At 45.7% G+C, this 14,256-nt stretch overlaps 1 protein-coding gene across 5 annotated transcripts in view; it reads right to left on the minus strand.

Annotated features, from left to right (window-relative positions):
* The window catches only part of IKZF1 (IKAROS family zinc finger 1), a 211,568-nt gene that overhangs the window by 11,450 nt on the left and 185,862 nt on the right, over positions 1-14,256 (minus strand). For 4 of the 5 annotated variants that reach the window (XM_063922632.1, XM_063922630.1, XM_063922634.1 and 1 more), the window contains one exon: positions 10,072-10,206. In XM_063922632.1, coding sequence (XP_063778702.1) covers positions 10,072-10,206 — 135 coding nt within the window. The remainder of the gene's footprint in view (positions 1-10,071; positions 10,207-14,256) is intronic. The other variant, XM_063922631.1, reaches the window with a different exon arrangement.

Raw genomic sequence — 14,256 nt, forward strand, 5'->3', positions numbered from 1 at the left:
ATTCCAGCAAGTGAGCCTGAGTGGTTATCCTCTATCAAATCTATGATTTCTCAGATTTCAAATAGGGTTGCACAAAATGAATCTGCAACTCAGGCTTTACAGAACTCTATGGCAGTCTGGCCCAGTTCTGGTACCTCAGGGCTCCCCGCTGTATATTCACATAAACGTGCTCTTGCACAGATCATGCAGGATGATACCGATACCGATTCTGATACTACAGACGGTGACGGGATGTGTTGCGGGGGGCAGCATCTCTTGCAAAAGGGGTGCAGTTGATGATAGAGGCTATTAGGGATGTATTGAATATTGCTGATACAACACCCGAGCAGGTTGAGGAGGCTTACTTCACTGAAAATAAGAAAGCCTCGCTAACCTTCCCTGCGTCAAAGGAATTAAATGCTATTTTTGAAAAGGCTAGGGAAAACCCGGATAAAAAATTCCAGATACCTAAAAGGGTTCTGGTAGCGTTTCCTTTCCTGGTAGAGGATAGGAAAAAAATGGGAAAACCCGCTGATTGTTGACGCGTCCGTATTCAGACTCTCAAAAAAGGTGGTTTTACCTGTTCCGCTTTGAAAGAGCCGGCTGATCGTAAAATTGATAATATGCTCAAACCCATGTACACGGCTTCTGGGGCAATACTACGTCCCACTATTGCCAAAGCTATAGTAAAGTGGTCAGGCACGTTACTTGAGGACTTGGATACTATGGAAAAATGTGGTTGAATTGTTTTTACGTAACATTCAGGATTCAGCAGGATTTCTGGTAGAATCCATGAAAGACCTGGGTTCCATGGCTGCAGGAATTTTTTCCATGTCAGTATCAGCTTGTCGAGGACTGTGGTTGTGCCAGTGGTCTGCCGACACGGAATCCAGGAGAAGTGTGGAGACCCTACCCTACACAGGTCAGGCTCTCTTTGAGGAAGCATTAGATGTGTGGATCTCCACGGCTACGGCTGGTAAGTCACCCTTTCTTCCCTCAACTACACCTGCTCCAAAGAAACCCTTTTCTTCAGTTACATCACAGCCCTTTCGGTCTACCAAGCCCAGAAAGGCCAAGCCATCCAACACCATCTTTCGGGGAGGTTGGCTCAAGTCCAAGAAACCTGCGGCTGCAGGTTCCCAGGAACAGAAACCTGCTTCAGGTACACTAAAGTCCTCCGCATGACGGTGGACTGCACGCACCGGAGGTGGGGCCGGTGGGAGCGAGATTCAGACATTTCAGTCATGTCTGGGTGTCCTCCGGCCTGGACCCCTGGGTGCAAGATATTGTGTCCCAGGGGTACAGGCTGGAATTTTAAAATCTCCCTCCTCACCGATTTTTCAAATCAGGCTTGCCAGCTCTGCTTGCAGACAGGACTGTCCTGGAAGAAGCCATCCAGAAGTTGGTGGAGGCACAGGTCATTGTGCCAGTTACCGCCTCATATGCAAAACAAGGGTTACTATTCTAACCTTTTCGTGGTACCGAAACCGGATGGTTCGGTCAGGCCCATTCTGAACTTAAAATCATTAAACCCCTTTCTGAGGGAGTTCAAGTTCAAATTGCAGTGATATCAGGTTTGGAGGAGGGGGAATTCCTAGTATCCCTGGATATCAAGGATGCATACCTCCACATTCTGATTTGGCTGCCGCATCAAGCTTATCTTCAATTCGCACTGTTGGACTGTCACTTTCAGTTCCAGGCCCTCCCATTAGGCCTCTCCACAGCACCAAGGGTATTCACCAAGGTGATGGCGGAAATGATGATTTTCCTCCGCAGACAGGGGGTGAACATAATTCCGTATCTGGACGATCTGTTGATAAAGGCATCGTCCAAGGAGAAGCTGTTACGGTCCATAGCACTCACAACCCAGCTTCTCAGGGAACATGGGGGTATATTTACTAAGGTCCCGATTTTGACCGAGATGCCGTTTTTTCTTCAAAGTGTCATTTCGGTAATTTACTAAGCAAAAATCTCGGCAGTGATGAGGGCATTCGTAATATTTTGGAAGTCCTAGGAAAAAATCACGAATCAATACACCATCGGTCAAATACGCCTGCAATTTGGTAGAAATCGGTAATTTACTAAAAAGTGCAAATCACAAACACTGCCGACAATAGCCAAACACTGCCGTGCAGAAATACAATTCGTAAAAAAGTGCTAAAAAAAAACACCTGCTTTTTTATCCCGTGTTTGGATAGGCATGCAGGGATCCATGAGATCCGTGCATGTTTATCAGTGGGAAAGTGTTTTTTTTTTTTTTTAAATTGCGTGGGGTCCCCCCTCCTAAGCAAAACCAGCCTCGGGCTCTTTGAGCCGGTCCTGGTTGCAAAAATATGGGGGGAAAAATGATAGAGGTTCCCCCATATTTCAACAACCAGCACCGGGCTCTGCGCCTGGTCCTGGTTCCAAAAATACGGGGAACAAAAAGCGTAGGGGTCCCCCGTATTTCTGAAACCAGCACCGGGCTCCACTAGCCAGATACATAATGCCACAGCCGGGGGACACTTTTATATAGCTCCCGGCGGCCCTGGCATTACATAATCAACTAGTCTCCCCTGGCCGGGGTACCCTGGAGGAGTGGGGACCCCTTCAATCAAGGGGCCCCCCCCCCCTCCAGCCACCCAAGGACCAGGGGTGAAGCCCGAGGCTGTCCCCCCCCCATCCAAGGGCTGCGGATGGGAGGCTGATAGCCATTGTGTAAAAAAATGAATATTGTTTTTAGTAGCAGTACTACAAGTCCCAGCAAGCCTCCCCCGCAAGCTGGTACTTGGAGAACCACAAGTACCAGCATGCGGAGGAAAACCGGGCCCGCTGGTACCTGAAGTACTACTACTAAAAAAATACCCCAATAAAAACATAAGACACACACCTTGAAAGTATAACTTTAATACATACATACACACCTCCATATACACATACTTACCTTATGTTCACACGAGGGTCGGTCCTCTTCTCCGTGTAGAATCCATGGTGTACCTGTGGAAAAAATTATACTCACATACTCCAGTGTAGAAGCCTCTTCTTCTTGTAATCCATTTGTAATCCAGGTACTTGTCAAAATAAAAAAACGGACACCCGACCTCGCACATGGGACCCCTTTCCCCGAATGCCAGAAACTCCCTCTGACTTATGTCTAAGAGGGTTTCTTCAGCCAATCAGGGAGCGCCACGTTGTGGCACCCTCCTGATTGGCTGTGTGCTCCTGTACTGTATGACAGGCGGCACACGGCAGTGTTACAATGTAGCGCCTATGCGCTCCATTGTAACCAATGGTGGGAACTTTGTGGTCAGCAGTGAGGTTACTTTCGGTCACCCGCTGACCACAAAGTTCCCACCATTGGTTATAATGGAGCGCATAGGCGCTACATTGTAACACTGCCGTGTGCCGCCTGTCATACATTACAGGAGCACACAGCCGATCAGGAGGATGCCACAACGTGGCGTTCCCTGATTGGCTGATGGAACCCACTTAGACATAAGTCAGAGGGGGTTCCTGGCATTCGGGGAAAGGGGTCCCATGTGAAAACATGGGGCCCCTTTCAGTGCGAGGTCGGGTGTCCGTTTTTTTTATTTTGACAAGTACGTGGATTACAAATGGATTACAAGAAGAAGATGCTTCTACACTGGAGTATGTGAGTATAATTTTTTCCACAGGTACACCATGGATTCTACATGGAGAAGAGGACCGACCCTCGTGTGAACATAAGGTAAGTATGTGTATATGGAGGTGTGTATGTATGTATTAAAGTTATACTTTCAAGGTGTGTGTCTTATGTTTTTATTGGGGTATTTTTTTAGTAGTAGTACTACAGGTACCAGCGGGCCTGGTTTTCCTCCGCATGCTGGTACTTGTGGTTCTCCAAGTACCAGCTTGCGGGGGAGGCTTGCTGGGACTTGTAGTACTGCTACTAAAAACAATATTATTATTTTTTCCAAACGGCTATCAGCCTCCCATCCGCAGCCCATGGATGATGGGGGGGGACAGCCTCGGGCTTCACCCCTGGTCCTTGGGTGGCTGGAGGGGGGGGGACCCCTTGATTGAAGGGGTCCCCACTCCAGGGTACCCCGGCCAGGGGTGACTAGTTGGTTATGTAATGCCAGGGCCGCCGGGAGCTATATAAATGTGTCCCCCGGCTGTGGCATTATGTATCTGGCTAGTGGAGCCCGGTGCTGGTTTCAGAAATACGGGGGACCCCTACGCTTTTTGTCCCCCGTATTTTTGGAACCAGGACCAGAGCCCGGTGCTGGTTGTTGAAATATGGGGGAACCTCTATCATTTCCCCCCCCATATTTTTGCAACCAGGACCGGCTCAAAGAGCCCGAGGCTGGTTTTGCTTAGGAGGGGGGACCCCACGCATTTTTTTTTTAAAATTTAACACCGATTTAAAAAAAAAAAAAAAGTGCACAATGAAGCCCAGCACGGATCTCTCAGATCCGGCCGAGATTCATTGTATTAAAGTCGGCAATGTTTTACAAGTCACTCACGTAAAACACTGCCTAAAAAAACGAATGACATCGACATCGGTAGAACCGAAAATGCAGAATACGGCAGCTTAGTAAATTAGTCGTACTAAATTCAAAAAGTTGCATATTTACACTTTCAATGTCATTCGTGATTGAACTTTGACCTCAAACGGAAAATTACGAATCTTAGTAAATTTACCCCATGGTTGGATCCTGAATCTCCAAAATCACATTTGGGACCAACCAGAAGGTCGTCCTTCCTGGAATGATCCTCGACACGGAGGTGCAGAGGGTGTTTCTGCCAGAGGAAAAGGCGTTGGTGATTTAAACGATGGTCCGGGATGTCCTGAAGCCAGCCCGGGTGTCAGTTCTTCAGTGCATTCGCCTTATGGGGAAGATCGTGGCCTCTTATGAGGCTCTGCAGTACGGGAGGTTTCACGCTTGGTCCTTCCAACTGGATCTCCTTGACAAGTGGTCGGGATCCCATCTACACATGCACCAGAGAATACATCTGTCGCAAAAGGCCAGGATTTCACTCCTCTGATGGCTGCAATTACCTCACCTTCTGGAGGGCCGCAGGTTCGGGATTCAGGACTGGATCCTTCTAACCATGGATGCAAGTCTCCGGGGCTGGGGCACAGTCACTCAAGTGGTAACCTTCCAAGGAAGGTGGTCAAGTCTGGAAGCCGGCCTGCCGATAAACATTCTGGAACTAAGAGCCGTCTACAACGGTCTTCTCCAAGCGGCCCATCTTTGGAGAAATAGGGTCATTCAACTGCAGTCGGACAATGTAACAACAGTGGCTTACATAAACCGACAGGGTGGGACGAAGAGCAGAGCTGCAATGGCAGAGGTAACAAGAATCATCCTCTGGGCAGAAAAGCACGCGTTGGCGCTGTCGGCTATCTTCATTCCGAGAGTAGACAACTGGGAAGCGGACTTTCTCAGCAGACACGATCTCCATCCAGGGGAGTGGGGTCTCCATCCGGAGGTGTTCAAGGAGGTAACAGATGTTTGGGGCGTACCCCAGATTGACATGATGGCCTCTCGTCTCAACAAAAAGCTTTGGTGGTATTGTTCCAGGTCGAGGGACCCTCAAGCAGTGGCGGTGGACGCCCTAGTGACTCCGTGGGTGTTCCAGTCGGTGTACGTGTTTCCTCCACTTCCACTCATCCCAAGAGTTCTAAAACTCATAAGGAGAACAAGGGTTCAAGCGATCCTCATTGCTCCAGACTGGCTAACAAGGGCTTGGTACGCGGATCTTCTGGATCTACTGCAAGAAGAGCCGAGGCCTCTACCTCTTCGGGAGGACCTGCTGCAGCAGGGGCCGTTCGCCTATCAAGACTTACTGCGGCTACGTTTGACAGCATGGAGGTTGAACGCCTGGTACTAGCTAAAAAGTGCATTCCGAACAAGGTTATTCCTACCCTGATACAGGCTAGGAAAGGAGTAACGTCTAAACATTACCATCGAACTTGGAAAAAAATATGTATCTTGGTGTGAGTCCAAGAAATTTCCTGCGGTGGAGTCTCAACTGGGACGGTTTCTCCTCTTCCTACAAGCCGGTGTGGATATGGGCCTGAAGTTAGGATCTGTGAAGGTCCAGATTTCGGCCCTATACATTTCCTTTCAGAAACATTTGGCTGCCCTCCCTGAGTTTCAGACCTTTTTGAAGGGAGTTCTGCACATCCAACCTCCCTTTGTACTGCCTACGGTGCCTTGGGACCTTAACGTGGTGTTCCTCCAATCGGACTGGTTCGAGCCTCTTCAGGAGGTTGAGGTCAAATTTCTTGCGTGGAAGGCTGTCACGTTGTTGGCCTTAGCTTCTGCTAGACGTTTGTCAGAGTTGGGGGCTTTGTCCTGTAAAAGCCCATACTTGATCTTCCATGAAGATAGGGCTGAACTCCGGACACGTCAGCAGTTTCTTCCGAAGGTTGTGTCGGCATTTCATATCAACCAACCTATTGTGGTGCCAGTGGCTACTGACTCCTCAGTTTCATCAAAGTCCTTGGATGTTGTAAGGGCTCTGAAAATCTATGTGAGGAGGACTGCTCCTCACTGAAAATCGGACTCTGTTTGTCCTGTATGATCCCAAGAAAATTGGGTGTCCTGCTTCTAAGCAGACAATCTTTCGCTGGATCAGGTTCACTATCCAGCATGCGTATTCTACGGCAGCTTTGCCATGTCCTACGTCTGTCAAGGCCCACTCTACTTGTAAGGAGGGGTCTTCCTGGGCGGCTGCCTGGGGTGTCTCGGCGTTACATCTTTGCCGAGCTGTAACTTGGTCTGGATCGAACACGTTTGCAAAGTTCTACAATTCGATACTTTGGCCTCTGATGATCTGATTTTTCAGTCAATCAGTTCTGCAGGAGCCTCCGTGCTCTCCCTCTCGTTCTGGGAGCTTTGGTACATCCCCATGGTACTAATGTGGACCCCAGCATCCTCTAGGACGTAAGAGAAAATAGGATTTTTGTTACCTACCAGTAAATCCTTTTCTCGTAGTCCACAGAGGATGCTGGGCGCCCGCCCAGCGCTTCGTTTTCCTGCTATCATTATTTGGTTCAGTACAACTTTATTTTAGTTGAGTACTGCATTGTTACTTGGTTAGTAATGTTTCAGCGGTTGCTGAGTTTTCAAGCTAAGTTAGCTTGATGTGCCTTGTATGTGTGAGCTGGTGTGAATCTCGCCACTATCAGTGTTAAATCCTTCTCTCGAAGACGTCCGTCTCCTCGGGCACAGTTTCTAGACTGAGTCTGGTAGGAGGGGAATAGAGGGAGGAGCCAGCCCACACTCTCAAACTCTTAAAGTGCCAATGGCTCCTGGTGGACCCGTCTATACCCCAAGGTACTAATGTGGACACCAGCATCCTCTACGGACTACGAGAAAAGGATTTACCGGTAACTAACCAAAATCCTATTTTTTCCTGATCATCGGATCCACGCAGTGCGCCCAAGATGGCTGCCTCTCTGAGAGAGAGAGATATATTTAAACCTTCAAGAGATTTAAAGTGGAGAAATTGTCCATAGAAAACTGCCATTTTGTTGACTATTCTAGATAAATGATACCTAGAACTGATTGGTTGCTATGGGCAACTCCTTCATAACCTCCCCCCTTCTCTCTCTCTCTCTCACACACACACACACACACACACACACACACACACACACACACACACTGTGTGGGTAGAATGAACAATATAAGTGACTGACGTGGAACTTGATCTAAGTTGATATATTTTATGTGCTTTATGTGATCTTGGAATCTGATGTACATTTTGTTATTGTTGGGACAAGCTACTAATGTCTACATACGTGGAAACTGGCTGTCCATGTACATTCTATTGTGGCAATGAGCCAGGAGCTGCTGGTGAAGGAGGAAAAACCCTTGCAGAGGTGCAGGGTTATTGCCTTGGACTGGTAAACTGCTGTACAACTAACTTCTGTCCCATTGCAATAAATGGTGATGTATTGGGGGTAATTCAGACCTGATTGTAGTAGCAAATTTGTTAGCAGTTGGGCAAAACCATGTGCACTGCAGGGGAGGCAGATATAACATGTGCAGAGAGAGTTAGATTTGGGTGGGTTATATTGTTTCTGTGCAGAGTAAATACTGTCTGCTTTATTTTTACACTGCAATTTAGATTTCAGTTTGAACACACCCCACCCAAATCTAACTCTCTCTGCACATGTTATATCTGCCCATCCTGCAGAGCACATGGTTTTGCCCAACTGCTAACAAATTTGCTGCTACGATCAGGTCTGAATTACCCCCCATTGGGGGTCATTCTGACCTCGTCGCACGCTAGGTTTTTTCGCTGCGCTGCAATGAGGTCAGAACAGCGCACCACAATGCGCAGGCGTGTCGTACGGCTACAAAGCGGATCGTTTGTTCGTCCCTATGTTCATATAGCGGTTTCTTTGGATTCACTTCACACTTGGAAAAAGGATCCATATCCGAAACGTGACAGTGGTGGAGCTTTTGCTGTGGACCTCTCTCTGGTTGGCCGGGATATGTAAGAACTACTTTTAAAACTGTGTGATTTTTTACCATCTCCTCTAGTCCGGACTTAAGAGGTTTACTATCACCAGTTTGCCTCCTGGAACCAACCTTGGAGTTAAGGACCACCTGTATATTAATTGATTTTTTTATTCTGTTTTATGTATATATGCTTTTCTATATACTCTAGTCACACCAATTCTTTTTAACTGATGAATAGAATTTTTATATGGTTGATATAACCAATAAAATTGTCCTTTTTACTACGTGAATTGGAGAAGTGTTTGTGACCTCATACAGAAACAGATGCTGGAATAAATACATACACAGAAGTGAATCCAAAGAAACCGTTATATGAACATAGGGACCAGTGCTAAGGTCAGTTAGGTTTGGATTTTTCCCACTGTGTGCAGTATCTGGATGTTGATTGATGTGAGGTCGTGACCAATACATATAAAAGAAACCTTTGAGGGAACATAGGCCCTCATTCCGAGTTGATCGCTCGCTAGCTGCTTTTAGCAGCAGTGCAAATGCTAAGCCGCCGCCCTCTGGGAGTGTATCTTAGCTTAGCAGAAGTGGGAACGAAAGGATCGCACCATTGCTACAAAAAAAGATTGTGCAGTTTCTGAGCAGCTCGAAACTTACTCCTAGCTAGCGATGACTTCAGACTGTTCAGTTCCTGTTTTGACATCACAAACATGGCCTGCGTTCAGCCAGCCACTCCTCCGTTTCCCCAGCCACTCCTGCATTTTTATCGGGCACGCCTGCGTTTTTACACACACTCCCTGAAACGGTCAGTTTCCGCCCAGAAACACCCACTTCCTGTCAATCACTCACTGATCAGCAGTGCGATTGAAAAGCATCGCTAGTCCTTGTGTGAAACAGCATAGTTTTGTGTGAAAGTACGTCACATGTGCGCCCTGCGCACCATACGCATGCGCATAAATGCCGCTTTTTCACCTAATCGACGCGCTGCGACCGAAAGCAGCTAGCGAACAACTCGGAATGACCCCCATAGAGCACTCCTTTGAGGTCAGTGTTATGACAATTTCTGCCTTAGGAGGATTTGATTGATATCTTTACAGCATTCCTTCCAGACTGGAACAGAAGAGTTGAAATAACTATAAAGACTATCTCTATTTTAAATTATTGGAAATTGGATAATACACTTCCACCTAATCTCAAATTTAGGGAAACATAGGGGAAACTATCTTTTTGTTGTTAAATTGCGCCTGAGTTCTATTTTTTGTTGTGTATTGTAGTATTGTTATGAGAGGTTAGGCTCTTAAATAGAATTGGGCAGCAGTTTTTTCCTTTAATGTTGGGATGCCGTTGTTGGTCATATGACCACCGGCATCCCAAGCACCAGGATAGCATACCCAACCCATATTGCACACACTCATTTAGGGTCATACAAGAGACCACCCACACGTGCTGATGAGGTTATAGGCTGATCTAACTATATTTTTACTATCCAGAATCATGGTAGGTGGTCAGTGGGAGTCAAATAGACATTTTGCTTCAGTTTGGTAATTTCAACTATTCTGGCAGTCCAAATTATGACATGCATGGTTTGCTATTGTCATTATGGTAAGACTGACTCAGCTAGAGTTATAATTCTGCAAACTCTTACCAACAAATTTCTGAGGCATACAGCTCTTACGTTTGGTGACGTTACTTGCAAGTCTGTCCAGCACAAGAGATCTTTCAGACCCAAGCTTAGATAGATCTTCTGCCATTTCCGTCTGATTGGTTTCTTCTTTTACTACTATAACCAGAGAAAATACAGTCCATCACAATACAGCTGTTGGAGCACAAGTCAATGTTTTGTATAGAACATTTTACAAACTGCAGATAACAGTAGTTTTATGCATTCCCCTGGGATTTACCATGTGTACTACTTAGCAGGCAATGATATATAGCTAGGATATCTGGTGATTGCCACAACATGGCAGATTTGACTCAACTTTTAATTAGAGCAGCAATATGTTACTGCTCTGTTACAGAGATCCAGGCAGTGCCAAAGATGATTAGAAGAGGCCCTGGCTGTATAGGACTGCCGGAAATCTGGACTGAGATTTCGAAAGATTCTTAAATAGTGTAATGTATAAAATCTGTTTAATAAACTCTGATCTATCATTAACTTGAAATCAATTAGTTGAACTCTGGACTATTTTCCTTATTTAAATAATGGAAAATATATAGCTTAATCAAATGTTTACTGTGATTGATAGCCGTTTCTACATGTGTAGGCAGAGTATGATGAACATTCACAGCTAAAGAGGTAAACAAAGTTATTTGGACTGCCCTGCCAAGTTTCAGTGGTGCAGTCTTACTGTGTGGGTGGAAAAGGAACAACTTTAAGTTTTCTCACTGTCTTCCGCTTGCATCTGGCTGAGAAAATACAACAAAGAATTGCCTCCAAGCACCAGTCTTCTTAAAAAGTAAAGACCAACAGCCCAAAACTGTGCAGATTCCAGTGGACTATTTAACAAACATTAAAAAACTAATATATTGCCAATAGAAATACACTGTTAGCCCACTAACATTGTTTATCTGAGAAATTGTACTATAGTGCTTGATAATTATGACTCCTAAAATTATCAAATCAGGCGCTCTGATATAAGGCACAAAATAAAGCTGTTGGTCACCCAATTTATATAATAGAATTGATATACTGATATCTATATACTTATAGCTGCTCCCACATAAGTATTCTGTGATACTCAAATAGATACAAAGTAATTGTGAAACATGCAATATCACAAGAGAGCGCTAGATACCGATCATTACTATATAAACATTTTATTCAATCACATAAAATAAAAGCATAAAAAATGCAATGCATATTTTCATAAAATAATTATTCTCACTGCTGATATTATTTACACGCTGCCATATACTGTATCCCAATTGTATATTGCACAGATGTCCACATCCAAAAGACCAGTGTGGCTGGTTCGCTCCAAAGCAAATTATAAAGTCCCAATTTGTTTTAGGGAATGTGAATGGTGTTCACTAGATGGTGAATGTTCAGCTGTATAAACGATGGGCGCTATGCTACTACCTCCCCCGACCGCCAAACAATTTTGTGCTCACCACTTATTCCTTAGAAACTCGTGAGGCTGGCTGTCAGCATGCGGAATCCGTTGTGGTTGGTGGGAGCGGCGGTGTTCTATTCAGTTCACCGGGGAGGGAGGGCGCCGTTCGTAGCTGCAGAATTCAGGCAGTTTGCCGTGTGCTGGAGTCCGGACTATGGTGCTGTGCTTGTGTAGCTCTCAGGGAAAAACAGCAGCGTGAGATGTCCTTAACATGTTTCTCCATGAAAATCAAACCACGGTTTCACCTTCTGATGAAACCATGGTTTGATTTTCACGAAGGAACATGTTAAGGACATCTCACGCTGCTGTTTTTCCCTGAGATCTACACAAACACAGCACCATAGTCCGGACTCCAGCACACGGCAAACTGCCTGAATTCTGCAGCTACGAACGGCGCCCTCCCTCTCCGGTGAACTGAATAGAACACTGCCGCTCCCACCAACCACAACGGATTCCGCATGCTGACAGGCAGCCTCACATGAGACTCTAAGGAATAAGTGGTGAGCACAAAATTGTTTGGCGGTCGGGGGAGGTAGTAGCATAGCGCCCATCGTTTATACAGCTGAACACTTACCATCTAGTGAACACCATTCACATTCCCTAAAACAAATTGGGACTTTATAATTTGCTTTGGAGCGAACCAGCCACACTGGTCTTTTGGATGTGGACATCTGTGCAATATACAATTGGGATACAGTTTATGGCAGCGTGTAAATAATATCAGCAGTGAGAATAATTCTTTTATGAAAATATGCATTGCATTTTTTATGCTTTTATTTTATGTGATTGAATAAAATGTTTATATAGTAATGATCAGTATCTAGCGCTCTCTTGTGATATTGCGTGTTTCACAATTACTTTGTATCTGAGAAATTACCATTATATGAAATCTATGGGCCAGATGTATTAAGCCTTGAAAAGTGATACAATACCAGCAAATCAGTTCATAACTGTCATTTTTCAAATACAGCCTGTAAAATGGCAGTTAGGAGCTGATTGGCTGGCACTTTATCACTCTCCACATTATAACTTTTCAAGGCTTAGTACATCTGGCCCTATGTGTGGCATGCTGGGAGTATGTCGTCATTAGAAATATATGCATAGGTGTCAGAATAAAGGAGGGTGGCAAGGGGGCAGCTCCTTCCTTCCTCAAATATTTGAGAAACTGCATTCAATGTACTGGGTCGCAGGGTGCATTGCGGCAGCCATCTAGGTTTACCATGGGCAGTGTCATGACAGGTAATCCCCTTTTCAACTGCTCCACCTCCTTCCTCCCCACAGCCCTTCTCCGCCCGCCTCAAGGGTCTCTTCACCGCCCTGCACCCAGCTCCAGTCCCTACTGTGTGTGGCTAGTTGTGGGATGGCGCCTCCTCGGGGACCAGCCCTCCACCCTTCTCACCTCCCACTTTATATGTTCCTCACCTTTACCCCCTCAGCTCCTCCTTCACCCCCCCCCGCCAGTACTCCCACTTTAGACAGATAGATGAAACAGAGATATCTATGTATAGATCTTTCTATATCTATGTGTGAGTATATATATATATATATATATATATATATATATATCTATCTGTGTCAGGTAGGTGGTGTGGTGGGTAAGTTCAGCTGCCTCTAAGGGGCAACAGTCAGGCATTTAGGGGCCCCTGGATATAGGGTATCCCTATGCAGGGCCGGTGCAAGGTTTTTCGGCACCCTAGGCAAAACCTCTGCCTACTCCCTCCCACCACATACTCCCTCCACCCCTAATCCTCTTGCACCCATAGCATTTACACTCCTTGCAGAGAGCCATCTTTTACATTGAACATAATGGGCAGTTGCCTATGGGCCCTGCCCACCCGTGGACATCACAGCCACCAGGATTAATAGTACCGCCCCCACCGTTGAAAGCAACCATCACTGCCACCCCCTCTTCCCCTTCCCGGGGATATAATAGCCGCTGCAGCATGTTCAACCCCCTCCCCTGTTCATCCCAACCACTGACGAGTTCCAAAGACAGGGTGGAGCTAAGCATGGGGAGAGGCAGTGACTGAGGTGACCCATTATATACAGAGTCTGTTAGTGTGTGTGTGTGTATGTATGTTTGTGTGTAATATATATATATATATCCATTCCCGGAATTACAGACGAGGCGGTAGTCCATCGGTCTTATATGAAAACATAAAAGTGATTTATTGCTGCATAGGGCACCGTTTCAAGGCTGTGCAGCCTTTTCGTCAGGGCGTGATATACCACGCCCTGACAAAAAGGCTGCACAGTCTTGAAACGGTGCCCTATGGAGCAATAAATCACTTTTATGTTTTCATATAAAACCGATGGACTACCGCCTCGTCTGTAATTCCGGACATGGACACATGTATTAATTCCAGGAGGGCACATTGGCAGTCGTACTACTGAACCCAGGGTGCCAATCTACAAAGTATGTATATATATATAGAGAGAGAGAGAGTCCTCCAGGAACAAACGGCACTCAGAGACAACGAATACGGTCAAAATGACGTTAATCCATAGGATTAGGGATTAACATCACTATGGAATAACATCACTTTGATCATATTTGTTGTCTCTGAATGCTGTTTGTTTCTGGAGGGCTATTGCACATAGATCTGGCACCGAAACAAGTTGTCCTATGTATGTAAGTGTCGGCTGCTGCTGGATGTACATATATATATATATATATATATATATATTGTGCTTTAGTGATAGCATTACTGTGTTTA

This window comes from Pseudophryne corroboree, chromosome 5, assembly GCF_028390025.1.
Source record: "Pseudophryne corroboree isolate aPseCor3 chromosome 5, aPseCor3.hap2, whole genome shotgun sequence".
Classification (NCBI taxonomy): Eukaryota; Metazoa; Chordata; class Amphibia; order Anura; family Myobatrachidae; genus Pseudophryne; species Pseudophryne corroboree.